A 27,486-nucleotide genomic window follows, 5' to 3' on the forward strand; every position below is an offset into this window, starting at 1 on the left:
AGCACTGGAGCCACAGGGTGGACAGGAGGAATGCCTACATGCCTGCTGTCAGCAGCAGGTCCCCATCATGCCCGGGTCTGCCTGGGCAGCTCCCGAGCCCCAGCTCTGAGATGGTGAATTCTGTCTCCAAGGAGAAGGTGGGGGTGGAGCCAGTGTGGGGGCCCTGTGGTGCTCGGCAGGGTCAGGGTCAGGCCGTCCCAGAGGGTCACTGCGGGTTAAGCCTCCAGCATCAGGAGTGCCCAGATGATGCTACCTACTGACCTGGCCACCAGCTGCTGGCACTTCATTTTATAGACCAATGTATGGGAGGTGACCACCTCACAGCTCCCCTTCCCTGAAGGACCTTTCAGGGGGTGTCTTCTCTACATGGAGGGCAGAGCTGATGACCGTTTAATCAGCCAACTCCCTGCACAAGGGGCCAGCTCCCCCTCCCCGCCCGTTTTAAGGGATAGCCCTGGTGTGAGGTGGAGCGGGGGCCCCTCCTGTGCACAGCAGCCCCCCGTTCATGCACTTATACCTGCTGTGCTTGGCCTGTCCCGCGTACACTTACCCTGTGCTTACCGTGGTGCGAAAGCAGTGTGCGGCAGAAACGTCTTTGGAGTTTGGGTTTTGGCCCCTCATGCTGGAGACACGCAGGCTGATGCCTGCTCGACGGTAATGGAAGTGGCTGCAGCTCCCAGTGACCAGCAGGACCTGCAGAAAACCGCACTGCTGAGCCCTGGCGTTCAGTAGGAAAGGTGCATTAGACACATCCTTAACTTTCAGTATTTTTTATGATGCCGATTTATTGGGAGACAAGCTCATCACACACTGAGGACTCTATATTCTGCGGAGAACAAGGACACAAAAATCCTTGAGGCGTTTTGGACTGAAGAGCAGGGCTTAGAGTCAGGAGACCTGGGAATGGATCTGCTCACTACAGTGCATTTGCTATATCAGGTTTTACGTAACTGTGTGCTGGATTCTGGGCTGTTTGGGCCACCTGTCTTTTGACAGGGCTTGATACATGTAGCACCTCCAGAGGAGACCCGCCCTCCATTCCGATTTCTGGAGGTCGATTGGAAGATGCATTTAATTTATATTTAGCATACTTATCGATCCTGTAGGAGTTGAATTGGCCAGTTTACTCTTTGTTATGTTGGTATTTTGTCTTTTTTTTGTCCCCCAGTTTCTCTATTACAGGTTTCTTTTGCGGTAAGTAGATATTTTCTAGCATGTCTTTCTGATTTCTTTGTTTTTTTTTTTATTATATTTTTTGAATTATTTTCTCAGTAATTGTCCTGGGGATTACAAATGAGAAACTGCATTTTGAAAAAAATCAGTTTGGGTTGATACCATCTTCATGGCTTATAAAATTTTGCTCCAATATAGCTTCCTTTCTTCTTTTATTCTTTATAAGACAATAACAGTATAAATCAGTGCATAAATATAAGTAGTAACCTTTTAAAATTAGGAGAAAGGGCTACAAATAAAACACATCAGTACTTTCATCAAATTATCTGTGTAGTTACCTTTCCAGCATCCTTTTTCTTTGTATGAATTTGAGTCACTGAAGAGAGTCCTTTCATGCCTTGTAGGTCAGCTAGCAATGAATGTTTAGTTTGTGTTTATCTGGGAATGTCTCAATTTTTCTTGAGTTTTGGAAAGACAGTTTAGCTGGATATAGAATTCTTGTTGACCCGGATTCACTTTCAGTACTCTGAACATGTCATCTCTTTGCCTTCTGGGCTCTGGATTGGGTCAGGAGGAGGAGGTGGGGTCACCTCTTCTGAAGAAGAGGGCCATTGCCAGGAAGAGAGGTCTGGATCCTGCCAGGCACAAGGCTTAGGAAGTGACCTACCTTAGGGTGTGTGATGGTGCCTGTTCTGGCCACTCACATCAGCACACAGCCTGAAGACAGCTAAGCAGAGATTTCCACCCTCATTCTGCTCCTGAAGTTTTTCCATTCCTGTGCAACAAGAGCAAGTTGAGCAACCTCCCCATTTCTTCACGTAGAAAATAGAAGCCATCATCTCTAGCAACTGAGTGCACGAGAGAAGACAGATCTCACTGGTGCTAGGATCCCATTTTCAGGAAAGGGGGTACAAAAGGTTCCCAAATTTTAAATCTTGCCCAAGTCCTAGCACTTAATTGGCTTCTGGTCTTTGCATGTGAGAAGAATAAAATCTCCAGGACCATAAACAGCATGCCTTTGGCAAAAACTCAAATGGTTATTAGCAACAGAAACAAATTGGAGTCCAACAGATTCCCTGTATGATCTACTGAGGTGATGAAGTTATGCTGTACCTACTCGAAGTTGAAGAATTAAAAGTGACATTCATGGAGAACTTTTATTGGCAGCAGAACAGCAAAAGCATTCTATTTTCTTAGAAGTGAAAAGGCAGGTGTGTAACTGCTTTCAAACAGCCTGCTCTCAGCTGTGGAAGATATATTTTCTGAGTCCTTTTCCTAAATACACCAAAATGTTCTTGGGGCTGCCTCCTGAGCAGTGGGATTGTGAGCAACTTTTCCTGGTTCTTCATATTATTAAAAAAAACTTTGCAGTTCTCTTCAGTGAGCAAGTATTATTCCTACAATCAGCAAAATTACTAAGTGGAAAAATCTAAAAAGTCAGAAATAAAGGGAAGTGGATAGACGTCTAGGAGATAAGTTCATCGGGATTTGGTTGGCAAGGATTTTCCATTTCTTGTCTTGCATTTCTTGATCTTTGACCTTGGGCGAGTCACCTAACCTTGCACACAGCTGAGCCACAGAGGAGGTGCCACTGGGACCCAGGTCTGCTGTATCTGTTATTATAACTGTGACCCCACACTTCCCCTTGGCGATGCCAGCCTGCCCCTTGCTGCTGGTTCCCGACGATGGCAGTTGACGGGAATTGGCAGTGACAGATGCAGAAGAGTCCACCCCAGCAGCTGTCACCCTTGACGTTTTGGGAAGGGTAACAAGGGCAATGCTCTGGTTGGGCACAGTTTTCTCCCTGGGGCCTGGTGCCAAGCAGCTTCAACCTGTAGGTTTTTGTTTCGGGGGGAATGCGTGGCCACCCCTGGAGGTCCATCTGACTTCCGCCTCCCAGCAGGTCCAGAAGGGGCTCTGACCCCACTTCCAGCTCACAGGTGGCCCTGGAGCCCTTCAACACGAGCCTGCTCTAGGGGTGCTTCTCCCCGTGTTCTTCCTTGGCACGGGCAGAGCCCGAGACCCAGCCACACAGGAGACAGGTGCAGGGCTGCTCCTGCGCCCCAGGCCTCCCTGGGCCTCTTGCAGCCCGGCTGCTGCTTTCCTTGAAGGGCTCTGCGGAGGAGATGGGCTGCAGCCAGCTCCCGTTTGTGGAGTTGGTCTCCGGTGGGGTAAGGTGCCATGCGGCTCTTCTCCCCAGAGCTGGGAGGCTGGACAGGGCCTCTCTCTTCTCCTCCAGTGCCCACCCCAGCAGGCATCTGGCCCGTGGGAGCCTGTGAGCAGCAGCCTCTGCGCCTCAGCTTCTTGTCTGAGCTGGGGACACTGACGGCTGCCTTCATCCACAGCCCCGTGGCACCGTGATGACCAATATGCCCTCTGCTGGCCACACAGCTGGCCTTACCTGAGAACAGTGCTCACGCCCACCTGGCTGACATTTGTTATGCACTTAAACGAATGGAGAATGAACCCCAACCATTAACGACCTTTATTGAGATTCTACTCATGGGGGGACATGGCAGTGAATCCAATGGGCCTCGCTGGGCTGGCCCTCGCTTGCCTGGCCCTCGCTGCCCATAAGCTGGTTGCTCACCCTGGCCTCTCAGGGTGCTGAATGGAGGGGATGTTCCAGCTGGTGATCTCTCACCAGCTCTGTGCTAGTCATTTCCTGTGCCCACGCAGTGCCCCTTAGACAGGGCCCAGAAACTCTCTGGTATGCACAGGACTCGGGTTTTCAGAGGGTCCCTGTGCCCTGGTGAGGAGCCCAGGAGGGCCTGGCAGGCCTCAGCTAACATCGTTATGAATTGCCAGCCACTGACCTCACCCAAAGACCCCTCCCCTCCATTTACTCAGGGCACAATGGCCTGGGCAGGGCAGGGGACTGCAGAGAGTGCGCCTCACCTGGCCAGCTGACAAAATGAGTGTCCCTCAGTATGTGAAGTCCTGGGTCTGTTTGCTGCCATCCAACTGAAACATGCGCTGTCCTCGCAGACGTGGAATGGGCTCAGTTGAGCGCGCCCCGGGCCTGGTGGCATCCTTTCAGGCCAGACACTTACCCTGCTGGGTGCAGGTTCTCTCTCAGCCCTTCCTGTGGGACAGGAGGTCCTCAGTGCAAGTGGTCACCCAGGCACTTGCTGCGAAGGCAGAGTTCGCCCCCCTGCCCCACAACCTGTACTATGGCCAGATCCGGTGCCCTGGCCCAGGGAACGGTGAAGTGTGGGGCTTCAGAAGCCTCCACGCTGCTCCTGCCCTCTGTTTTGACCACCAGCTCTGCTGAGGGGGGCAGACTTTGATGGTCCAACTCTTCTGCTATGGAGACGGATGCCTTGGCTTCCCTGCCCACTCACTTCAGAGGCACATGAGGCCTGGTGGGAGGCCCCCAAAGGCCTACTGGGGGCTCAGATCCTGTGGGCCTGGAGCTCCTCTGGGAACGTGGAGGAAGATGGGGAGAACCCTCGTGGACTTGGGCCCCGAGAGGGTAGAAATCTGTCCTGTGATGGGGGCGGGCACAGTCCATCCACCCAGCGGGTTCTTCTAGCTTGGCTGGGATTCAGATCCTGAGTTCACTTGGCACTCCAGCCCTGGCTCTTCTGATCCAACAGATCTTTCCAGTAAGAATTCCCTGCCACATGCTCCAGGTAAATTAAACCTAAGGGAGAACAATAAAGACATACTATAAATTTGTGTTCACTTTAAAAAAAAAAGAAAAAAGAAAGTGCTGAAGATGAAGCTATCAGGGCTGGGGCTGTGGCTCAGTGGTAGAGTGCTCGCCCAGCATGTGCAAGGCCCTGGGTTTGAGGCTCAGCTCCACATAAAACAAAACAAACCAAACACAAAACAAAGATATTGTGTCCAACTACAACTAAAAGATGAATATTTAAGAAAATAAAGAAACCCAAACTATCAATTATCACCTATTGAGTATTTGGCCCTAGCTCAATTTAAAATTTACTTATTCTACCAGAGACTTTTCAAAATGTCAGTCAAGTATTACATCTTCCCCATGCACATTTTTGGTAGGATTTCTTCTTTGTTGTTGTTGTTTGTTTTCTGGTGAGGCATGGAGAGGGAAGAAGAGAATGGAAGAGTCCAAGGAGATCTTTCCTGGGAATGGAGGGAGCTGCAGGAACAAGTCTCTGCGGAGGTCCTTGTCCATCTGGAAAGGGTGGGCACTTGGCCTGCAAGCGAGAGCAGGGACCCAGGTCTAGATCCCAGGTCAGAGTACCTGAAGACACCACGCCTAGCCCAAGGCAAGGAGCATCTTCTCAGCCACGCTAGAGCGAACTCTGCCCACCTTGCTAAAGGCTTCCCCTCTCCCTGGAGCAGCGAGTTAACAACAAAGTATTTCAGCTCAGCTCCCGAGCCGTGGGGTACCCTCCATGGTGGTCGTGATGTTTATCGTCAGATTTTGTCTATGCCAAGATTCCATGGACTGACGGTAGTTTTGGGGAGAAAGCTGACCACGGACACGTGCTCGTCTACGGAGAAGATTAGAGAACTTCCCTGGGACTCCTAGGTCCTGGGTGCAGTCCCAGGTGGATGCGCAGGCTGCTGGGGCCCCTAGCGCTGCGTTTCTGCAGCTGTCCAAATGCCCGCCAGAGGGCGCACTCGCACCTCTGGTGGCCGAGGGGCCGAATTCTGCAGGCGCCTCCTCTCTGCGCCTCCGCCCGCCCGCCCGGGCACAACCTCTGTGCGCCTTCCCCAGCTGCAAACTCCCGGGAGGGCAGGGGCGGTCCCAGCCTCAGATCCTCAGGCGGGGCAGGGGTGCGCTCCCTGCCCTCCCCTCTGCCTCTCCGGACCCCTTCCCCACGCCCCGTCCCCTGCCCCGCCCCAGGCCGCCCTCAGGACAGAGGAGGAGGAAGGACAAGGTTCTTATTAGCTCCTGACTGAAATGCGTGCGCTGCAGCTTGAGCGTGAGAAATCTGGTAGGTCCGTTTCCTCCCCAAGAGACACAACGGGAGAAAGCTAAAGGGAACCCAAGTTCTTTTTGGAAATTAACAATAAAAAAGCATATGAAGAAGTTACTTGTTCATTAAATAAAACACGAAACCTGCCAGCTTTTCCTTCCAACCACAGAGGCCAGACCTGTCAATCAGCCACGGAGGGCCTTCCTGGCTCTGGGGACAGCGAGGTGGTACTTGGGGCCAGACTGCCCAGCGGGCCTGGGGTCCCCACAGGGAGAAAGTCACCGGGACAGTCTGTGCTCTTTGTGAAATGGGGCCACTGATCCTGGAAGGGGTGCCTCTGTGGGCCCTGTGCAGGGCAGGGCCACCTCGGCCACGTGGGGCAGTGCTCTCTTGCCGCCTTGGTCTGTGCATCTGCGAAATGGAGCCAAGGGCGATTCTCGCCTCATAGGGGTGGAGCGAGGCGAAGGGGCGGGGAGAGGACTGGTCAGTAGGGAGACTTGGGAGCCTGGGCATTTGCCGATGTCCTTCCCTTCTTCCATGTCTGGAGCACGTGTAAGCTCTGTTGAAGACAAATGATGGTCTGTTTTGTCTTGTTGTATTTGGCCTATGTTTCGGAATGTTTAATTAGACACTAATTAAATTTCACATTTTAAAAATCCATATTTCCAGCTTCTCTTTACAACTTAGGAAATGGGGCCATCTCAGTCCAGTCTTAGCTGCTGGATGGGGAGCAGCTGCTCTTTGACAGGATCTGGCTGTCCAGCTGGCCACTGTCTACCACAGACTGGTCACCTCCTGGATCCACATGCCCCCTCAGATCTGAGGTGGGCTGTAAGAGGAACCTGAGATGCAGGGGGCAGGGGACACAGAAGGCTTTGTTGGCAACATTGTGATTCTTCATAGGAAGGCGAAAGTATTAGGACATGCACTCCTGGTTGAGTATTATAATCAAAACACTGTCCTCCGTACCAACCAACCAAAAAACAAAAACAAAAACACAAAAACAAAAACCACCACCACAACAAAACAAACAAAACCCATATAGTCTGAAGCTAGATTTATTGGGAGATAGACTGGAACATTCTGTGAATAGGGCTGACTGTTGGATGGGCTCAGACACAGGTGGAATAGCTTCTGTATCTTTAATATCAGGGACAGTTTCCTCCGATGGGGGTTATCCTCATGATGGTGAAATGACCGAGTAGCTCCAGATCTCACACTCTGGCACCCTTTGAGCTCTGACAGGAAAGAAGAAAACTATTCCAGCAAAAACCTCAATGATTCAGGCTTTGACTAGTGACCCTGAATTCAGGGCTTGACTGTTCTAGGCATTCTGTTCCCTGGCACCAATGGGCTGGAGGAGACTGCCACCACCCCTTCTCTGACACAAGGTTCCCTGGGAGGTTGCAGTAAACACGACCAAAGAGGAGGCTACAGGAGGGAGGTGATCCACAGTCACTAAGGTGGCGGTCGGGCCTGACGTGGCACGTTGGTCTTGTTGCTCGACTACCCTTCCTTGCAGGAGAGACTCAGAGCAGGGCTTGAGGGCTTTGGGGAGACCTCGGGGATGTCAGGGAAGGCATTCTCAGCGGGCTCAGACACGAGTAGAGCTTGCCACCTGCATGTGGGTAGTGGCCAGGGCATTCCCAAGTAGAAGGAAAAGGGTGGGCGAGGAGCCAGGCGCAGCACCAAGGCCTACCTCCACACAGCTCTGGAGCCCACACTACGATCCGCGCTTGGCCAATGCGAAGTGTGTGGAAGTCTGGAACCACCACCCACGTCCAGGTGCGGGTGGGCCTCGTTGCCAGGGGCAGAAAGGAGCCAGGGACAGTTCTTGAACACTGGTAGGTCAGGGGCGAGGCTGGTTGCAGCCCGTCTTTGTCCATATGGAGGGCCTACAGGCCAGTCACAGCCTCTTTAAAGGAAATGCTGCTCAGAGGGGAGCAAGGCCAGGCGGCTTTTCCTACCCAGTGGCTTGTCCACTGCTGGGAAATCTCACCTAAGCCAGCAGGAGCAGGATCTTCTGGCCACAGTGGGTCCTAAGGCAAGCCCCAGACACAATAGAAATGACAAGTCCAATTACCTTCCTTGGCCTCTCTTCCCCCCATGGGTAGAGTTGGGGGAAAGCAAAGTGAGGTGTGGCACCTGGGGACCAGCCACCAGGACCTGTAGAGAGCTCTGTGGTATGACTCCTGATGGACAGGGTCCTCCTTTCCTTTGATCTCCCCCTGGGGCTGCCCATTGGATGGATCAAGTGGAAACTAGAGAGCAGGGGGACAGTTTGGACAGTAGGGTAGTGTGCAGGGTGGAGGTGGGGCGCCTGGGTGGGGGAGGATGCCTGCACATCCTCATTCTCCTAGAAGGCCTTGCAAGTTTTGCAACTCATCTCTCACTTTAGAGGAAGTGGTCCCGTTCTCAGACCACTGGGCTCCTATGGAATTTATTAGCATTCAAGGGCCCTGAACTTGGGTGGTTCTGGTCTCCCATGCTTTCTTGTGCATCTCACTAAGGCATCAGTATAATGGACCTGGACCAGCGAGATGAACTGTGAGGTGTCAACATGATCAGGTTCTTCCATTCTGTAATACAATAGCAGCAGGATGAACACAGCCCTGAGACGGGATGTGCAGGTGTACTGCTTTCCAGACTGTGTAAAGGCAAACAGTTCTGATCTTATTTACTGATAGGGATAGGAGTGGAGGAGCCTGGCCCTTAATGTGTGCAATTTTGACCCCGAAAATGCTGCGTCGACTTCTTCCAGTAAAGACATTACATCCAGAACTCTTAGCATTGCCATTTAAGTTTCTAACAATTTCCTGTTATTCTCCAACATCCATCTGGCTTTTGTATTAGTCACCTGAAGAGCTATGTGGAATACAGTGGGATTCCCACCTGCATTTTTTATATTTACCTACTTGTTTACCACTATGTGTCTCATTCTTTCCTGAAGACCTAAATTTCCATCTGGTATCCTCCCTGCTTGCACAGAACAACTTCCTTCTGTAGTCATGCCACGCAGATTTGCTGGTAATAAATTATCCCAGTTTTAAAAATTTGAAAATGTCTTCATTTTGCTTTCATTCCTGAAGGTAATTTTTTTGCATATAGAATTCTGAGTTTAAGAATCTCTTAGCTCTTTGAAGATGTGATTCCACTGTTTGCCAGCCTCCATTGTTCACAGTTAGAAGTCAGTAGGTGCCTACTGTGTATTGGACTAGCTGCTCTTTATTCTCACCAAACCCCCCCAGAAACATTGCTATTATTTGTGTCAGATGAAGACACCTGGGTTGTGAGTTCTCTGGGTCCATGGTAAGGAAGCTGGTTGAGTGACAATGATCATGTGGCTGGGGGAACATAAGCAAAGCCTTCCTTGACAGGTCAGGTCTTGAGATGGTGGAAGACGAGGTCTATCCTCCGAACTCCGAGTCTGAATACTGTGCATGACCCAGGTTTTCTTCTGGGCAATATTCATCCCAGAACTTGAGCTACAACCTACTGGGTTCTGAGGTTCCTCTTCTCATATTGGGCAGATCATATCCTGGCTTGGACATTGCCACTGACTATAGGTGACCCTAACCAGCAACCTTACCTTTCTAGATCCATCATCCTCATGCTGAACAGGAGCAAATAAAATAGAGGCCTGACTTTGTCTAGCTACAGCAGGGCATCGGTGAATGGCATGCTGCACAGTTCCAGCACGAGTTTCCAAAGCTCCTGCACATGGAGGGCCTTCGAGGCCACATTCCTATCAAGGCCACATTCACACAGTGGTGCAGAAGTACTCATGCCTCCATCAGAGGAATATTTTACCTTTTTAAGTATTATCTAGGCATGGGGGATACAGCAGTGACCAAAACAGATGAAGGCCTCCTCCCCATGGCATTGTGCAGCAGTCTGCATCACCTCTCTCCATTCTAATTCTTACTCTTAGCCTCACTCTAGGAGGCTGAAAACTCTGGGCTCAAATCCCAATCCTGAAGAAGCCAACCCTACCCTACTTATGAAGTCACTAACCCAGATTTCTTGTCAGCAGTGTGGGCATCATTAGGCCTGTTTTCTAGGGTGACTAGGAGGTTAGGCTGGGGTGACATGTGTTACAGGCATCTGTATGGTTCCTGCCACATGGCAGTGATTCTTTTAATATTCCCTTTTCTTAGGGATCGACCCGTCATGAGAATACTTCATTGTCTCCCTTGGTTTTGGTATTTGTTCACTTTTCTTAGTAGTTAGATATGCTTTTTTCTCTTTTAAAAACTGTTGCTTTGAGAATACCGAAATGCCCCATATACCCTTCCAGTGTCACGTCACTAGTGACATACCCTGGTTGATTCTCCTCAGTCCTGGGTCACAGTATAGGTTGAACATCCCTTAACCAAAATGCTTGGGACCAGAGGTGTTTGGGGTTTGGAATCTTCTCAGATATTGGGATATTTGCATGTATGCAATGAGATATCTTAGCCTAACCAGGAAATTCATATTTTCTATACTTTATACAATAGGCTGAATTTTATATAATATTTTAAGTAACTATAAATGAAACAAAGTCTCATCATGTGCAGTTTTCTACTTGTGGCATTGCGTTAGCTCTCCAAATTTTGGACCATGGAGCATTTGGATTTCAGTTTTGGATTAGGGATGCTTGACCTATGCTCCAAGTCCCCTCCCTACTGAAATTCCTCCAATCCCCCCACACCCCAACCCTTCCGTTCCTTGTCCCTTTAGGGTGTGGGCCAACCTCCTCCCAAATAGAGTATCCCAGACCCCAGTACACGCGAACGGCACAGGGCCTCTCCTGACTGTCGCTCTGCTCTTCCCACCCCTCCTGCAGGTTACGGACACGCGGCACCTGGCACCGACGCTGGCAAGGCCTTCTGCATGTTCTACGCTGTGCTGGGCATCCCCCTGACGCTGGTCATGTTCCAGAGCCTGGGCGAGCGCATGAACACCTTTGTGCGCTACCTGCTGAAACGCATCAAGAAGTGCTGCGGCATGCGCAACACCGAGGTGTCCATGGAGAACATGGTGACCGTCGGCTTCTTCTCCTGCATGGGCACGCTGTGCATCGGGGCGGCCGCCTTCTCCCAGTGCGAGGAGTGGAGCTTCTTCCACGCCTACTACTACTGCTTCATCACCTTGACGACCATCGGCTTCGGGGACTATGTGGCGCTGCAGACCAAGGGTGCCCTGCAGAGGAAGCCTTTCTACGTGGCCTTCAGCTTCATGTACATCCTGGTGGGGCTGACCGTCATCGGAGCCTTCCTCAACCTGGTGGTCCTCCGCTTCCTGACCATGAACAGCGACGAAGAGCAGCCTCCGGAGCTGGAAGGCGGGGAGCCGGCCCCCGACAACCGCAACAGCGTGGTGGTGGCGCACATCTCCGGCAGCGAGGAGGAGCGGCGGCCCGTGCGACGGCGCCGCAGGAGCGAGGGCGGCGAGCTGCAGTCGGTGGTGTGCTCCTGCGCCTGCTACGACCCCCAGGCGCCGCCGAGCGTCAGCGCCAAGCTCGCGCCCCCCACCGTGCGCGCCATCTCCTACAAGATGGAGGAGATCTCGCCGAGCACCCTGAAGAACAGCCTCCTGCCGTCTCCGCTCAGCTCCGTCTCGCCTGGGTTGCACAGCTTCAACGACAACCACAGGCTGATGCGCCGCAGGAAGTCCGTCTAAGTGTGGGGAGGGAAGGATCGGAAGTCATTGTCATGTGGATGTAAGTTCCATTGGCTCAACTCGTCTTTCCTCCTTATTTATTTATTATTACCTTTCGTTATGATTACAGTCATCGCCATTCCTTTCTCTCCTCCCTCCTTTCTCGGTTTCATTTTCTTCCCCACCTTTCCAGCCAGGCAGAGCTGTCCAAAGGGAAGATAAAGGCCCATCCTTCTCTGAAACTCGCATCTGGGCATGAAGCATGGATTTCTTCCTTCCTCCCCAGCAAAGTATGCCTTATATTCCCCCTCCCCCGCCCTGCCCCCTTTCTCCGGGGTGGCTTTTCTAGGACAGGTGTGAGACCAAGAGCACGGAGACAGAGCTGAGGATACCCAGCCCGAAGTGGCTCACCAAGCCAGAGCCTTTGACTGCCGCCCCTAGAGGCGTGTCTCACTAACTCTCTTTTCCTCCCCGAGGACTGGGTGGCTGTGTCTGCGTGTGCAGTGTGAGCGTGTGTGCCTCTGTGTGCAGGTGGACCGTGTGACCAGATGGGAAGTGTCAGGTTCATTTTTCCACTCCCCTCACTTATGGTAACCTGCTTTGGGCTGCTTCCAAACAGAAAGGAAAGACAAAACCCAAGAGGTTTTTAATCATCTTGCCAAATCAAGCATGTTCCATGAGCAGCCTTGACCCCAGGTGTGCCACGACCATAGGTTCTAAGTTATTCTATTAACTTTTTTTCAGGGGGTGGGCGGGCAAGAAGACATGGATCATTTTAGCTTGCCAGTTTAAGAATCTGAAAAGCATGCACCTTGTGAAACTGGTATGCAGTATCAACAGAAGTAGCAATGGAATGACCAAAAGCCCCCACTTAAAGATATTTAGTTTTATCATCGCCAGTTCCAACCATTTACCGTGCAGCTGGAATTGTCGGTGGAAACTGAAAGTGGTTGGAACCCCAGAGTATCTATTTTATTATTTCCCTCTGCTTGATGATGATGACTAGGACGATGATTTCTGTGCGGCACCTCCCTGCATAGATAAGCAGTGTAGTTCTGGAATGCTTGGATGAGAGTGGGATTGGTATGTGGATGTGGTTTCTTTTCCTAATAAGAAGTGACAGGGCATTCCTCGCTTAAAATATATAGAGATTATATATTTCAAGAAAGATTGTCTGGAATTGCATTTGATTTGTAAATAGGGGAAAGTTCAAGTTGGTCTCAGGAAGGGTTTAGAGGCTGTGTCTTGGCCTACTGGGAACTTGTCAATCTCAGGGGATGCTTTGGTTTAGGCAGTGGAGAATTCCTCCCCACTCTCCATAAGGGGTGAACCCAAAGGGAAGACATGCTCATCTCTTAGGGGACACACGTTAGGCTAGAGAATATGGCACATGGTAGGCCCTTACGATGGCAGGAATAAGGACAGTTTGACCTCTGTGTTCACTGAGGGGACTTTGATTTCTTCCATCATCATCCCTGCCATTTCTGAAAGTCACCCATTCACTCATCCTCCCAAATCCTCTGTTGTACACTGGAAGTTCCTGGCTCTTGGATGGAAATGGGCTTCGCTGCACTGCTCAGAAGGAACCCGCTCACTGGCCTACAGGACTTCTTAAAGGAGACCGAACCCAAATGCCACCCGGCCCCAGCATGTGGGCCACTGGGCTGAACCAGGAGCACTTGGACTCCTTTGAAAAGGCTACGCATGCACCTAATGCTACGTCCCGTGTTGAAATGTCCCCTTCGCCTAGGACACAGGACCTTCAGAAGGAGTCTGTGAACCTCAGACTCTCTTGGCCGAACTTGACAGTTACGAACCTTCAAGGCCTCTATCGGCTCATTCATCTTTAAGATTCTGGAACGCCCTGCCTAGGGTGCTCAAGTCTGTCCAGAGAATAGACTACTCTTCTTGAGTTCTCTGAAGGGATTGTTGGCTATAGGAGATCAGAGGCGTGAACTCACTAATGCATATTTGCAGACTGCTTTTTGCCTTGGCCGCTGCCTGGGACACATGTAGGAGTTCTGAAACCCTTTGTAAGATTTGCCCTCGAAGGGGGGCGTGTGTGATCATCTTATCTTCATGTGGCACAGGGAGGGTGAAAGATTTGCCCAATATCAGTTGATCCTTGACAGAACCAAGGCCATAGTCTCAGAAGGGTCCACAACATTGATTCCACACACCAAGGTATCCTAACCCAGCCCCCTAGTGAGGCACCCTGCCCTGTGTCTCCACCGGGGCCCACACTAGAGTCAGACAGAGGGGGGTCAGCTCGCCCCCTTCAGAGCCGGTTTCTATCTGCATAATGTGGTCATGCAGGGACCGTCTTGCTTGAATGCCCCGAGCGACAGGAGATGTAGAACACACTATTCTCACAGTCAACTCCCTTTTTGGAGGATTAGGATTGTAGGACGAAGCCTTTTTTTCTCCAAGTCATGACCACCGACCAAAGGGTCTGGGGCAGCTCCATACTGTCTTGGTTCTGTTTCCCTCCCGTGTCTTCTGCAGTCTGCTGCCAGGCTAGCCCTGAGGGAGGAGCACTGGGTCCCCTCTTCACAGTTGGACATCCAGAGTGGCCAGGGGATGCAGGCGAGCATGGCCTGCTCCCCTGCAGATGGTCCATTTCTTCCCTGTCATGGTGCACTCCGTATGTGCTCCTGGGGAAAGGGTGGGGGACGTCGAGATGTCCAGAGCTCTTCTCTCTTGATAGGATGGGAGTGGGCCTTCTCGGCCGAGAGCCCCCATGGCCAGTGTGGGCAGAAGCTCAGTGTGCCTCTCCCTGCTGATCTCCTTCAGACGAGAGCTGGGCCACACAGGCCCACAGCCACCGGAGGTCATGGCTAGAGCCGAGGTCTTGGTACTCTTTCTGCTGTGGTCCAGGCTGCTTTTGTTGCTGCCGTCCTGCACAGCCCTCCAAAGACCCCTTGCTGCTGGACTTCTCTGGCCTGGCCCCTCTTCCTCCCTTGTACTTGGCAACTTCTTTCAGCCAAGTGATTGTTACTCCCTTCTTCCACTCGACCATGCCCATTCAGAAAGGGGGATGAAATCCCCCCCGGGGGTTTGGATAGCATCAGCTTCTGTTAGGGCGCATGAATGGAGAGCCCCCTCTCACCAGGGGCATAGGAGGCCGACTTGCCTTCCGGTCCCCACACGACTACATGCCTTGTATATACTTGAGATTTCTGACTCACTTGAACTCTTTTCCACTAAGTGATATCCATCTTTACTCCATCAAAGGCAGGAGGAAGGTGGACATTGGATTGATTACCCTGGAGCCCTGGGCTCACCGCTTTCTAGCGAGCATCCGTTTGGGTCCTCGCAGCACCCCTCCCAGGTGGATGGTGCTGTCCCGACCAACAGTCTGTTAGACTCTTGTTTACATAGAGGTGAACCAACCTCTCTGAGTTCTGAGATTCCCTCTTAACCCCATAGCTGGGACCAGATCTGCTCTTTCTGCTCCATCTTGAAAGCAAGGCAGCCTCTGCCCAGATAGTATGATCATAGCAGGTCATTTGCAGCCTGGGACCCTCCCCCTCTCCCCCACTACCTCCACGTCCCTTATACTTCCAGGGGAGGAAGCAAATGGATGCAGACTGCTACTTGGAAGAGACCCCTGAGGAGGTCCCATTAAACCGCCTGTAAGAAAGGTGGAGCTGGAGTCACCTGGCGCCCTGTTCTTTACGCACAGGGACCCGATTGAGAGTATCTGTGCCAGATCCCAGGTGTGGGCTGGCTGCTGAACCCAGAGTCATGGCTTAGTTTTGAAAGCAGCTTGGGACTCACTTCTGAAGTGTGTTTCCTCTAGAATCATGGTATCTGTGAGACCCTGGGAGCATCCTAGGGGAGGGAAGAGGGGCAGGACAGGGCCCATTTCCGTGTCTTGCCTCAGTGGGCTCTTGGAAGTCATTTCACTCCGAGTCCCTGAAGCTTCCTCCTTCAACAGTCGGACAGCACTTTGTGCAGAACGGACTTGACCCACAAAGGCATTTGGTCTGGATAATCCGATCTCTGGGCACCTTGAAGGTTGAGCCACCAGAAAGCAAGCCAAACGATCCTTTCCTTTGGCAGGAGACAGCTGGGAAGATGAAGGGACACAGCAATGGCAGACAGCAGTGGTGGTCACGTGCACTGAGGCCCAGCGTATTCTGGGCTTCCCAGAGAGCTGGGCATGAATCCATCCCGTGGTATTCCGTCTTGACCACAACATGATAGAGGCTGCTGCCTCAGGACGGTGAGAGTAGGACCGATTTCCCAGCCAAGGTTGTTTTGAAAATCCCAGAGTTACAGAAAAGTTGAAAGAACATAATGAGCTTCCCGATACCTCTCGCCCTGACCCACTCTCCTCGGCCCTTTGCCCCCTTCCCCTCAACTCTTACACTCAGAGACGTTTGGAGGACAGAATGTCATGATGTCTGTAACAGTGAGGTGATTCAGCCAAAGAAAACATTGTATATCTCCCATGACCAAGCTCATTCTCCTATATAGTAGTGCCATTGTCACACCCGAGAGATTTAGTACCTTACAGTATTACCTAGTAAAATCTGTATGCAAAAATCTCCCAACTGTCCCCAAAATATCCTGCAGAGCTTTTTGTGAAACTCGTCGACGCCACCCCAAGATGACACCCCTACAGTTGCTTGTCTTGTGGTCCCAGAACCCCCCAATTGAGGGCATCCCCCTCAGCAGTTGTGTCTCTCTTGATATTTTTGAAGAGCCCAGGCCCACAGTCTTGTAGAATGCCCTATGACCTGCTTTTGTCTGCTTGTTCCCTCAGGTTGAGGAACTGTGGGCAAGGAAACAGTTGATGTCGTGTAGCTATGATTTATGCTCTGGATGTCTGTCTCCCTGGGGACCTCTGTGGTTACTGCTTTCGTTGTGAATAAATAAGTCATATTAAATGTTGTTTTCCTCTGTCAGGGGAACTAACTACAGCTGCAAGAGGCGTCCACGGATGCTGGGTCTCTGCCGAAGCCCAAGCAGGCTTCCGATTTCTGACCTCCCTGGGGACCTCTTCCGTGTGGGCTGACATCGGCACCTCCCCTAGACACCTGTGGGGTAGCCCAGCTGTAAATAGAAAGCAGAGATGCGTGTTGCCAGGGCCCCCGCCAGCTGCCCGGGCTCCTCCGTGGGCTCAGTGCTGGCCAGGCCCTCCCCTCCAAGAAGTGGAATTTGTCTCCATGCCCCACCTGGCCACTAAGGGCCACCACCTGTGATCTATGAGGGGTTTTCTCTGAGAAGTTCTAGAGCACAGCCCTCCTAGATCCGATCTCATGGAACCTACCTGCTGTGTCCCCCTCACCTTCCCTTTTGACGGGGGAGATGTGCCCCTTCGGGTTCTGCCACCTGGGCCTCCCTGTTGCTCTGTAGGGTGGTGTGAGGGCCTTTAGCTCCTCCTGTCAAAGTCCCTCCTGACCATCTTACCCCCGACAGACTTCGGATGTCCTCCTCCGAGCTCCCCCGTCCCTCCTCTCTCATGGATGAACACACTGAGAAGCGAACCTCCCGTGGTCCCAGCCTTAGGGGTGGCCATTGTGGGAGCCATGGGAAAAAGACTTCTGACATCTTGTCCCAATGGTCACGCATCCCCATGATCACGCCTTTAATTGCCCAAGTGGAAACCATAGTGCTATACAATGCCTGGAAACCAATCCAGATCCCCGAGAAGATGACCGGCCTCACCCCCCTGGCTAGTCAGCTGCCCATGGCTGGTGGCCCACGGCTGGGAGCTTCCTCCATGGGTACAATTGGAATACCTTCAGATTGCAGAACACTCTTGGGGACATTTCTCCTGTGGGAGGGGAACCCTGTGGCAGGAACACTACCAGGAAATTGGGTCTAGTCAACGCCATTTGCTTATGGCAGGTCTTCTGCTGGAGGCTGGGCGACATGGGGACATGGGGACATGGAATGAGTGGGAGGGGACCCCATGCCTCAGTGGAACCTGCCACTTCCAGCTCTGGAGCCCTGTGAGAGGCAAACCCCATCTCTCTTGCCCCCAGACAACAGCATGATGAGTTACTCAGGCCCAGGCACTTTCACACCTTGAACCAACCTCAGCCACTCACAGGAGGCGGTAGCTCGCTCCTCCAAGCCCCACCTTCCCCACCTTCAAGTTGGAGATTACAAGAAACCCCTCCTGCACAGGGTATCTGGGAGAAGCCATATATGGGCACCTCTTCTGTGCCCACCACTGTGCCAGGGTTCTCTGCTTCCTGGGAGGGCAGGTCCCTTCCCCCATAGGTGCTGGACCCAGCATGGGACCTCACCTCAGGCTCTGTGCTCTACTGGGGCCTGAACTACAAAGAGCATGTGGACCAGCGGGTGCTGGACTCTGTTTCCTCTGTGCACTTGCTCTTCCTGCTGGGTGGGGGTGGAGGGGCAGCCAGAGCACCCCCACCCTGCAGGTCCACCAGCCGAGTTCCTTTTCCACTGGAACTCCCAGCCCGGCGTCCCACTCGGACTTCAGAGCGTGTCCTCCGGTGTGCAGGGTGGGGAGGGGCCCTCCCTCCCACAAGAGGACATGAAGAAAAGAGGGGGAGGGTGGGGTGTCACCTCCGAGAAACCAAATGGGGCCTGACACTGTGGGGACGGTTGGAGAGGAGGCGCTTCCAAGCTGGCCAGAAGGGCGTCTGTTAAACCCGCCAGATCCTTTGCCCGTTTCGAAGCCCAGCTCTGTGCCAAGCACCAGGACACACCCCCCCCATAGGAGACACGTGCAGACTAAGCTTTTGGTCCTACTAGCCGTGAGACCTTGGTCCCAGGCCTGCTTTCTCCACACCAGTGGACCCAGTGGACGCAGAGGGCACACCCGAGACTGGTGGTAGCATGTTCTCTGGGGGGTTAGCAGGACGCCTGCAGGGTAACCTGCAGTAGAGTGGGTGCGGGCCCTCTGAAAGCCTGTAATGGCCTCTGCCCATGACCCCTCTGCAGTGGACACTGCGTGACCCAGGCAGGTCACTCTTCCTGGAGGCAGATCAGAGGACGACAGGACAGCGACACTCCAGTTCGTCATCCTGGTGAAAGGGCCCCTCTCGCTGAGCCTTTCAGGTGGCAGGAGCTGCTCCAGAAGGATGGGCTGGACCCCTCCCTGCACATGCTGGTGTGACCGACCCTCCAGCGCAGGGCCTGGGGTTTTCCTGGGGCTGCCTGGGTGTTGTCTGATGTTGGGTGGCATGGCCTAGGTCAGCAGGAATCGTGGCCTTCCCGTCACCCTCCTCCCTAGGTGTGGTAACAGCCACAGCAGGGTAAAGGACTCTGGTGGGAGGATAGGGGGAGGGGGAGGGGTTTGGAGGGAGGTGGGAGGTGGTGCAGGAGGGGCAAGGAGACTTATTGGGGAAGATCTCAATCTGCACATCTTCCCCTTTACCTTGGAGTCCTAACTGCCTCTTTGGAGGCTCCAATATGGCACCTTGGAAGCCGCCAGCATCTAGAGAGCTATGCTTGTTTTTGTAATCTTCAGCCATAGCTTTGGCCTCGGAGGGACAATGGGGACAATGGGGACAATGGGCTCCTTCCATACATGTAATGGGTCACATGGTCTTGGCTAGTCACTCCTTGACCCCCTATAAAGGTGGGCTAGCCAGGAGAGAAGCAGTATCTCCCAGAGACGTCTGGTGAAGATGAAGAAACCAGCATCTCTGTGAACAGACTTTCTTGGCATTTGGGTGGGAGGTGTGGGGAGGGCAGGACCAAGTCCTTCCAGCACAGGTCTGCGTTGCTAAACGTGGGCCAACTCCCGTCTCTTGGGGATGTCCCATTTTCCAGGTAGAATTGTTCTATAGACTCCCTCTCTCTGAAAAATCATGTCTCCCCAGCTCTTAGACCCTCCTTTTGACAGGTCCCCGTACAAATGAGCTCTCCTTTATGTCCCCACACTAAGTTCTTAATGAGCCACAGTCTTGGACCATGGTGGGCAGGGGTCTTGGCCAGAGCTCCAATGCCCGCCTTCCACTGAGGAGCCCAAGTCTTACCTCTCAACCCGAGAAGACACAGCTGCCAGGCACGAAGTGGCAGCCCCGCTGGCCCCATTCTGAGTGCAGCAATGGCAGCTGGGTCACCCTGGTCCCCTGGAGACTACAGGCACATGGACCGTCTGTGGCCAGCCTTTGTGAGAGGCTCTGTGCTGAAGGAGATGGCTAAGGCCCTGGCCCCTAGCTGAGGGCCCACTGGCCTGAGGCTTCCCAGATGGGAGAGGTCTCAAGCCAGGCCAGGGAAGCGGGCATTGCAACCAGGACTTGCCTCCAAAATTATTTCATTTTCGAGCTGAAGTTTAGAAGTTGAGTGGAACAATAATAATGAAAGGAAAAATGTGATTAGTGGGAACCCCATGAAGCAGACCCACAATTAACAAGATTTCTCTGTAATTTGATGGCTCCTCAGAAGAACACACTCCTGAAAAGGGCTAATTATGTATCTGTTTATTAAGTCCACAAATAGCATTGTGACAGCTGGTTCTGGGCTGGAAAGGCCCTTACGAGGTCATCTCAGCCCACTTTTGCCTTATCAGAACTCTCCACCAGATAGACTGCACCGAGCTAGGTGACACTATGGGGACCCCCAGCCTAACACAGGGGAGAGATCAATCCCAGCCAAGAGGTCCTCCAGACTCCTACGTACAAAAACATTGACGAGAAGTTTTGCAACTAAGTACACATAGGAGACAAGCAACAAAGACATCAAAAGACAACAGATTTGAACCAATGACTTGATAAAAAAAAAAAAAAGGGAAGAATCTCTACTCTATTCTGACCAGGCCAAGAGATGGCCAATAACCCCTTTTAGATGTCTAGCTTTAACTTCAGCCAAATGTGTATTCTGTGCCTCACGACATCAAGGAGAAACAAACCCCCCATCTTTTGTGACCCTAGACATAGAAATTAAGTTTCAATTGATGTCAAACTCATCCTCAAAATTAACTGGCATATATTTATGGGGCTTATTCTAGGAGTGGGAGGTGGTTTCTTGGGATCCCTGGGCAGGGAGGGGGGTGCATTCCCTGGATAGCTGGGTCTCTGGGCTTTTATTTTTTTGCTTTGCTGGACATTTGTGTGCTGTGGTAAGAGGACCTGGATTTGGTTCTGATGGTGACACTATCAGAAGCCTGACCAACCGTTCTTGCGGGGGAGGGTGATGGAAGGCAGGACAGTCCCACAAGAAGGGGGCGTCCGCTTGCCCTAGAGACCAGTAGGTCCACATTCTGGGAGGATGGCATGGTTTGCCCCACGCCCCCAGCAGGACCTGCCCTCCCACTGGTGGACGACAAGCCCTTTGAGGTGGAGGCCCAGGCCTGTGGGACCCAGCAGACGGCAAAGCCCAGCGATTCCAGCAGGACTGCGGAGAAGCGGAGCCAGAGCCTCCTGCCGCCGTGAGAGCCCCTTGTGTCGCCCCCTTGCCTTCAGCCTGTGCAGAGGCGCTTCACAAATGGCCTTAGAATGCCATTAATGGAACGTGGCAACCAGAGTCCATTTCAGATGTGTTCGTTATTGTTGCTCACCCGAATAAGAAACCCCACAATGTTTACATGTCCTAGATGTCACACTCGCGTGACAGATGCCTTGTGCAAGAGATTGCATCTTTCTATTTTAATGAATGCTTCATGCAGCCCTATTTATCTTTTACAGAATCATTTGCTATAGTATAAAATATTGCACTTTTTCTATTTTTTTTCCATTAAAATCTCTGGCACATTTGCAACTGTGTCTTGGTTTTCCTTCAGAAAAAAGTTGGACAGGAACCGCTTTGACCAGTCTCTCCTGCTATATCCCATGAGCACACTGCCAGGCCAGCAGATGCCAGCTGGGCTGTCTGCGTGATTTGTCACATTCACTGCCTGTCCTCGTCATTGCACAGGCCTGCTGAGACCCCTTTCCCCCAAAAGCCCTGGTAGAGTAGGGAATGGGCCTCACCTGGGAGGTGAAGTTCTCCTTGGATGCCACCCCACACCCACTCATTTGTGCAGCTCCACTTGGAGAAGGTAGATGAGCAGCATTTCAAGGAGGAAACGAAACCAAGTCAAAATGAGTGACTTCAACCGAACAAGAATTCTAGTTCTAGACAAAACCAGATCACATTGCCCTTTAAAAAGACAAAACAACAACAAAAAACCCGTATGAGGGAAGAGGAGGAAGAAGCCCAGGCAGATGAAAGGCGCTTGGTGGCCTCTTCCCTCCTGTAGGAGCTGCCCGTCTTAGGGGCTGGTGCCTCCCCTGGAGGTGCCATAAGTGGGGCCAAGAACATCCCCTGCTCCCCAGGGACTCAGGTGCTGGCCTGGGGACCGCACCTCAGGAGACCTGGTTTCTCCAGCCTGCCCTGGTGCTGAGATGGATGGGCAGGCCCTGGCAGGTCCTGCCCCAGGCCATCTGAATTCCTGCCTACACAGGGCCGGCCCCTCCCTGCGAGTCTCACGATGGTGTGCTCACCCCATGCCCTGGCTACCTGCTCTGGGACTCATCCTGGGGACAGATGGGCCTGACCCCTGGGGCGAATGCTAGCCGTGGTTTACATTGTAGTATGTCCTTAGCAGAACCACGTTTCTGGAGCTGGGTCTTCTGGGAGTAGGCAGAATTTTCCCCTAAGGGAGCATATAGTACATGGTTTTGACTCGTGGGCCGACATCTCTGCCAGTGTTGCTCGGAAACAGTTGGAGACTGTGAAGATGAATGGGCACACCTGGGTCTCACAGCATTTCACATATTGAGTGAAATTCAAACTTTACTTCCCATTTTCCTGTGTCAGAAGAGGGCTATTTGAGCTTCCCCTCCAGCCACTGCATGAGGGAAAAGCCTTTCTTACCCAGTGGCCCATACAGAACCAGGCTGGTCCAAATCTGGCCTAGAGACCAATGTGCACATCCCTTTTCTGAGCTATTGGCCAGGTGCCAGGGACTCAGCCCTCAGTGGCTGTATCTTCTACCTCCAGGTGTAGGGAGAACTGAAGTCGGTTCTAGGGGAGAGTAGTCAGCTTCCTGTACCCTCTGGGACATCTCGGAGGGTTCAGGAGGTCACGGGTCCAGGTGACAGCTCGTCTCCTATATGCTGCTCTGCGGCCCCGCTCTCCTCCCAGAGAGCAGTCGCAGGTAAGAGGGATGGGCAGGTGGTTGGCCTGTCTGCTGCGGCCTCTCTGGAGAGCCTGCTCAGATTTGGGCCTTTATGATCCCTGCTTTAGAGTTGTAAGAGGGTTCCATGCAAATCTGGATTAGGGTTCAGAAGTACACACTGTTCGCATTTTACACATGAAGCCCTCTTCCCTCTTTAGTCTCAGTGGGTGGCAACACCATCCACCCATGGAGGGCTCTGCCGGGCCCAGTTGGCCTTCCTCACCACCCCCTCTCCACATGCACACGACAGCATGCTCCATCTTCCTCTTCTTTCTGCCCCCCAGGCACAGGGGGTTGCACTTCCTGGTTCCCTGGTGGGTATAGTCATGGGGAAATGACCACAGGAGAGTGTGGGCTCCCACTAGACCTGCTGCGAGATGGGCCCGAGCTAAGACTCCACTGATTGCCGATCTCCGAGGTCGCCTGCCGACTGTAGAATCAGTGATACTAAGTGTTCTGGACTCAGTATCAGCTCAGAGGCAAGATCTGGTAATCCCCCAAATCTGATCATGTCTCTTTCCCCAATGCACAGTCACCTGGGTAAATGGCCATGACTCCCTTAGAGGAGGCCTGGGAGAAGTGTCAGTTGTGGCTGTGTGGCACGGTCTCCCCTTCAAAGGATTCTGGGCCTGTAAAGGCCTCAAGTCTGGACTCTTTTGGGAGGAGGAGTAAGGTGGAAGGCACAGGGCACATGAATACCGGAAGGTACTTTCCATAGTGGGCTCAGCCCAAGCGTGGGTGCCCCCGAGGGCACACAGTTGGTCTGACAGAGTGCAGAGGTGTGTCTCAGGACAGTACCTGGCACTCGGTGGGCATTTAGCTCAGGCACATGGTTCAGTATCTCAGTAGCTGCCTTCTCTCAGCGGGCAGTAAAGACAAGGATAACCCCTCAAAAGGCCTAGCTTACCCAAGAGACCCTGCTGCTCAGAGGTGACCAGGCACCACCTGCTGGGGAGCAGACCCCACCCCACGGGCTCTGTCCCGGCCTTCTCCATAGGGCCCTTCTGGTGGGCAGGTGAGAGCCAGAGGCTGAGCTCCACACCGAGACGTCTGGTCTGGGGAGGCCAGGGAGAGGGAAGCTGCTCAGACAGTGCCACAGGAGCCACAGAGAGTACCATGGTGGCCTTTAGACACCCTGCAAGGGCAGAGTGCTCCAGACCCAGATCAAGTCACCCTGGAGACTGACATCCAGGTAAGGTATAAACAAATCAATTTTTAAAAGCCAGTGTGGACTTGGATGGGATGACTCTACAGGACCGAGTCAGACTCTGGGGTGGGATTTTCCATTTCTTCTCCAAATCCCTCTCTACCTTTATCCACTCTGCCCTGTGTCCGTGGACGTGAACCTGCTTGGCTTCCATCTAGATTTGGCCAATGGGGAGCAGGAGGTTACAGGAAAGGGGAGTGGGTATATTTACTCCCTCCATTTGCCTGTGGTCTGGAGGTTTCCTGAAGCCAGGATTCCAAGTCCCTGTGGGTAGCCTGACCCATAAGCTCTGGTTTCCAGGTTGAACAGCCTTAGGAGACAGAGCCAGCTCTTCTTACTTCTGGGTCTCTTCCCTACCTTGATTCTTCCCTTGTGTTCTTTTGAGCTTTAGAAAAAATAGTCAATTGGTGCAGCCAATATGGAAAGCAGTATGGAGATTCCTTGGAAATCTGGGACTGGAAACACCATTTGACCCAGCTATCCCTCTCCTTGGTCTATACTCAACGGACTTAAAAACATACTATAAGCACACAGCCACATCAATGTTTATAGCAGCACAATTCACAATAGCTAAACTATGGAGCCAGCCTAGATGCCCTTCAGTAGATGAATGGATTAAAAAAGGGTGGCATATATACAGAATGGAATTTTACCCAGCAATAAAGGAATAAAATCATGGCATTTGCAGGTAAATGGATGGAGTTGGAGGAGATAATGCTAAGTGAAGTTAGCCAATCCCCCCCAAAAAAACAAATGCCAAATGTTTTTTTCTGATAAGGAGGCCAATTCATAGTGGGGTAGGGAGGGGGAGCATGGGAGGAATAGGTGAACTCTACATAGGGCAGAGGGGTTGGAGGGGAAGGGAGGGGGCATGGGATAATTAATGATGGTGGAATGTGATGATCATTATCCAAAGTACAGGTATGAAGACACGAATTGGTGTGAATATACTGTGTATACAACCAGAGATTACACATATAGAGCACATTTTTTTATAAGAATTGTAATGCATTCCGCTATCATGTATTTTCAAAATAAAAAGTAGATACTTAATGAGGGTACTATTTTTATTAAGTTATTTATTATAATTTGTTACACAATGGCAGAATGCAATTCAGTTCACATTACACATGTAGAGCACACATTTTCAAGTCACTGATTGCACACAAAATATTTTCACACTATTCATGTCTTCATGCATGTACTGAGGGCAATGATGTCTAACTCATTCCACCACGATTTCTACCCCCTTGCCCCCTCCCTTCTTTTTCTTGATTTGAGAATGCTGACCCATAATGGCGATGGGGTGGGGGGAAGCACGGGAGGAATGAAGTATCCACATCTTAGCGAGTGGAGTGCCATTCTTTGCAGACTCGAGTCTGTTGGCCCCATTTCCAGCCCTTGGCGCTACCTTGGCCTAACTCCCTCTGCAGCGTACAACAGAAAACCTATGTAGGTGTTGGATGGTTGGCTCCAACATGGCTCTAGAACGAAGTGACAGGACACAGTGGCACTTCTTCATACCTTGCAGAAGTTCTTCAAGGGGTAACACTGCAGATTATCCTGGGGATCCCATCTCCCTCACTTTTGGCTCTGTCAGGGCCTGCTCCCAAAATGGTTTCCATCATGTTCATTTCTTCCATGGTCCCTCTGTTAGGATCTTGGCTGCTGTACCTGGGTTTGAGTAAGAGTGAAGGGGAGGCCGATATTCACTGCTCAGAGCACATGGCACTGGCTCACACAGCTGCCCTGTGAGTGGTGAAGTCCCCACAGAGTGCTCAGGTAAGTAAGCTAGCTTGTTGGGCTTCCTGCTGCCATGGCAACGCCCTAGTTCGGCACTAGGGATAGATGGTTGGGGGGTAGCATCTTGTAAAAAAAAAAAAAAACAAAAAAAACCAAAATTTTATATATAATTATGTGTATATAAAACTCTCACACACACACACACACACTGGAGTATAGGGTTCTCCTGAAGGACTGAATAGGAAGCAGGACTGGGGTGAGGTCCAGGAATCCGATACAGCTGAGGGCTTCCCTCTTCTACATCCTCCGTTTCTTGTAAATACTGCCCACCTGCCTTAGTGCCAGTTGAGGTCCTGGGCATGATGGGGGAGCACCTGGGCATGATGGGGGAGCAATCCATGCTCCCCCATCTACCCGTCCTGAAGGTTGGGGCCTTCTACACTTGAGGGCTGGAGTCAGGTAGGCCCCCATCCAATTCCAGCTCTCCACCTCTTGCTGGGCAAGCCCAGGGCATTTCCTTTACCTCTTGAAGGCTAGATGCTGGATCAGGCTGATGTCCAGTAGAAGCTGAGCCAGCAGGACGGAGATGAGAGTCCTTGTGGAGAGTTGGTTTGGACGACTGTGGGGCCTGGCTGGGCAAGTGGGGGGAGAGTCAGGGCAAGCCCTCTTGTGCGACAGCTAAAAACAGAATGCCTAGGCTACACAGAAAGGAGTCAGGCCCAGGTCTGTGGGCTTTCCCGGGACCATACTCTCTGGGATATCGTCTTTGGAGGAGACATGGGGCCCTGTGGCTCTTGAACTCAAGCCCAAGGCTTGGTTCTAGGGTAACCTTATGGATGTGTGCTGGCTCCTCCCCAGATCCCTTCTTGGCCCACTCTTCCCTGGGTGCCTGGAGAGGCCGACTGTGGCTGGTCATCTGTCTTCCTTGGGCTTACACCTTTGCTTCTGTTTGCAAACTGACAACTCTGATCTGGGACAACTCTACCCACTTCTAGGATGCTCTGTCCTAAGCCAATTAGAAGCCATGAATAGGGTTTTGGAAAGATGAAACCCGACATCTGAATTCTGCCATGGCCACAGGACCCTGTCAGGAGGGGCTCCCGCTGCCTCCCTGTAACTCCAGTCTTCTCTTGGGTATACCGGGGCTGAGTGCTCCCACACCAGTCCTTGCTCTTTGGTCTGCTCAGCATATCCCCTCCTAGGGCCTGGTTAGTTCTTACTCATCCTTCAGAGCACAGAGGGGGTTCCTTGCTCATCCCCTTCCCACCCCTTGGTACATTAGTAAATCTTGTTTATCTCTTATGCCTTGAACTTTTTAATTTATTTTTTTAATTTATGTGACAGCAGAATGCATTACAATTCTTATTTCACATATATAGCACAATTTTTCATATCTCTGGTTGTATACACAGTATATTCATACCAATTCGTGTCTTCATACCTGTACTTTGGATAATGATCATCACATTCCACTATCATTACCCCATGCCCCCTCCCTTCCCCTCCAACCCCTCTGCCCTATGTAGAGTTCACCTATTCCTCCCATGCTCCCCCTCCCTACCCCACTATGAATTGGCCTCCTTATATCAGAAAAAAACATTTGGCATTTGTTTTTTTGGGGGGGATTGGCTAACTTCACTTAGCATTATCTCCTCCAACTCCATCCATTTACCTGCAAATGCCATGATTTTATTCCTTTATTGCTGGGTAAAATTCCATTCTGT

At 51.9% G+C, this 27,486-nt stretch overlaps 1 protein-coding gene across 2 annotated transcripts in view; it reads left to right on the forward strand.

Moving 5' to 3' along the window:
- Kcnk9 (potassium two pore domain channel subfamily K member 9) overlaps positions 1-21,406 on the forward strand; it is a 37,286-nt gene extending 15,880 nt beyond the window's left edge. Inside the window, exons 2-3 of one of the 2 annotated variants that reach the window (XM_021723965.3) lie at positions 10,906-11,781; positions 16,635-21,406. In XM_021723965.3, coding sequence (XP_021579640.2) covers positions 10,906-11,741 — 836 coding nt within the window. In that variant the 3' untranslated portion in view covers positions 11,742-11,781; positions 16,635-21,406. The other variant, XM_078016654.1, reaches the window with a different exon arrangement.
- The last annotated feature ends 6,080 nt before the right edge of the window (positions 21,407-27,486 follow it).

Source organism: Ictidomys tridecemlineatus, chromosome 7 (assembly GCF_052094955.1).
Source record: "Ictidomys tridecemlineatus isolate mIctTri1 chromosome 7, mIctTri1.hap1, whole genome shotgun sequence".
NCBI classification, from domain to species: Eukaryota; Metazoa; Chordata; class Mammalia; order Rodentia; family Sciuridae; genus Ictidomys; species Ictidomys tridecemlineatus.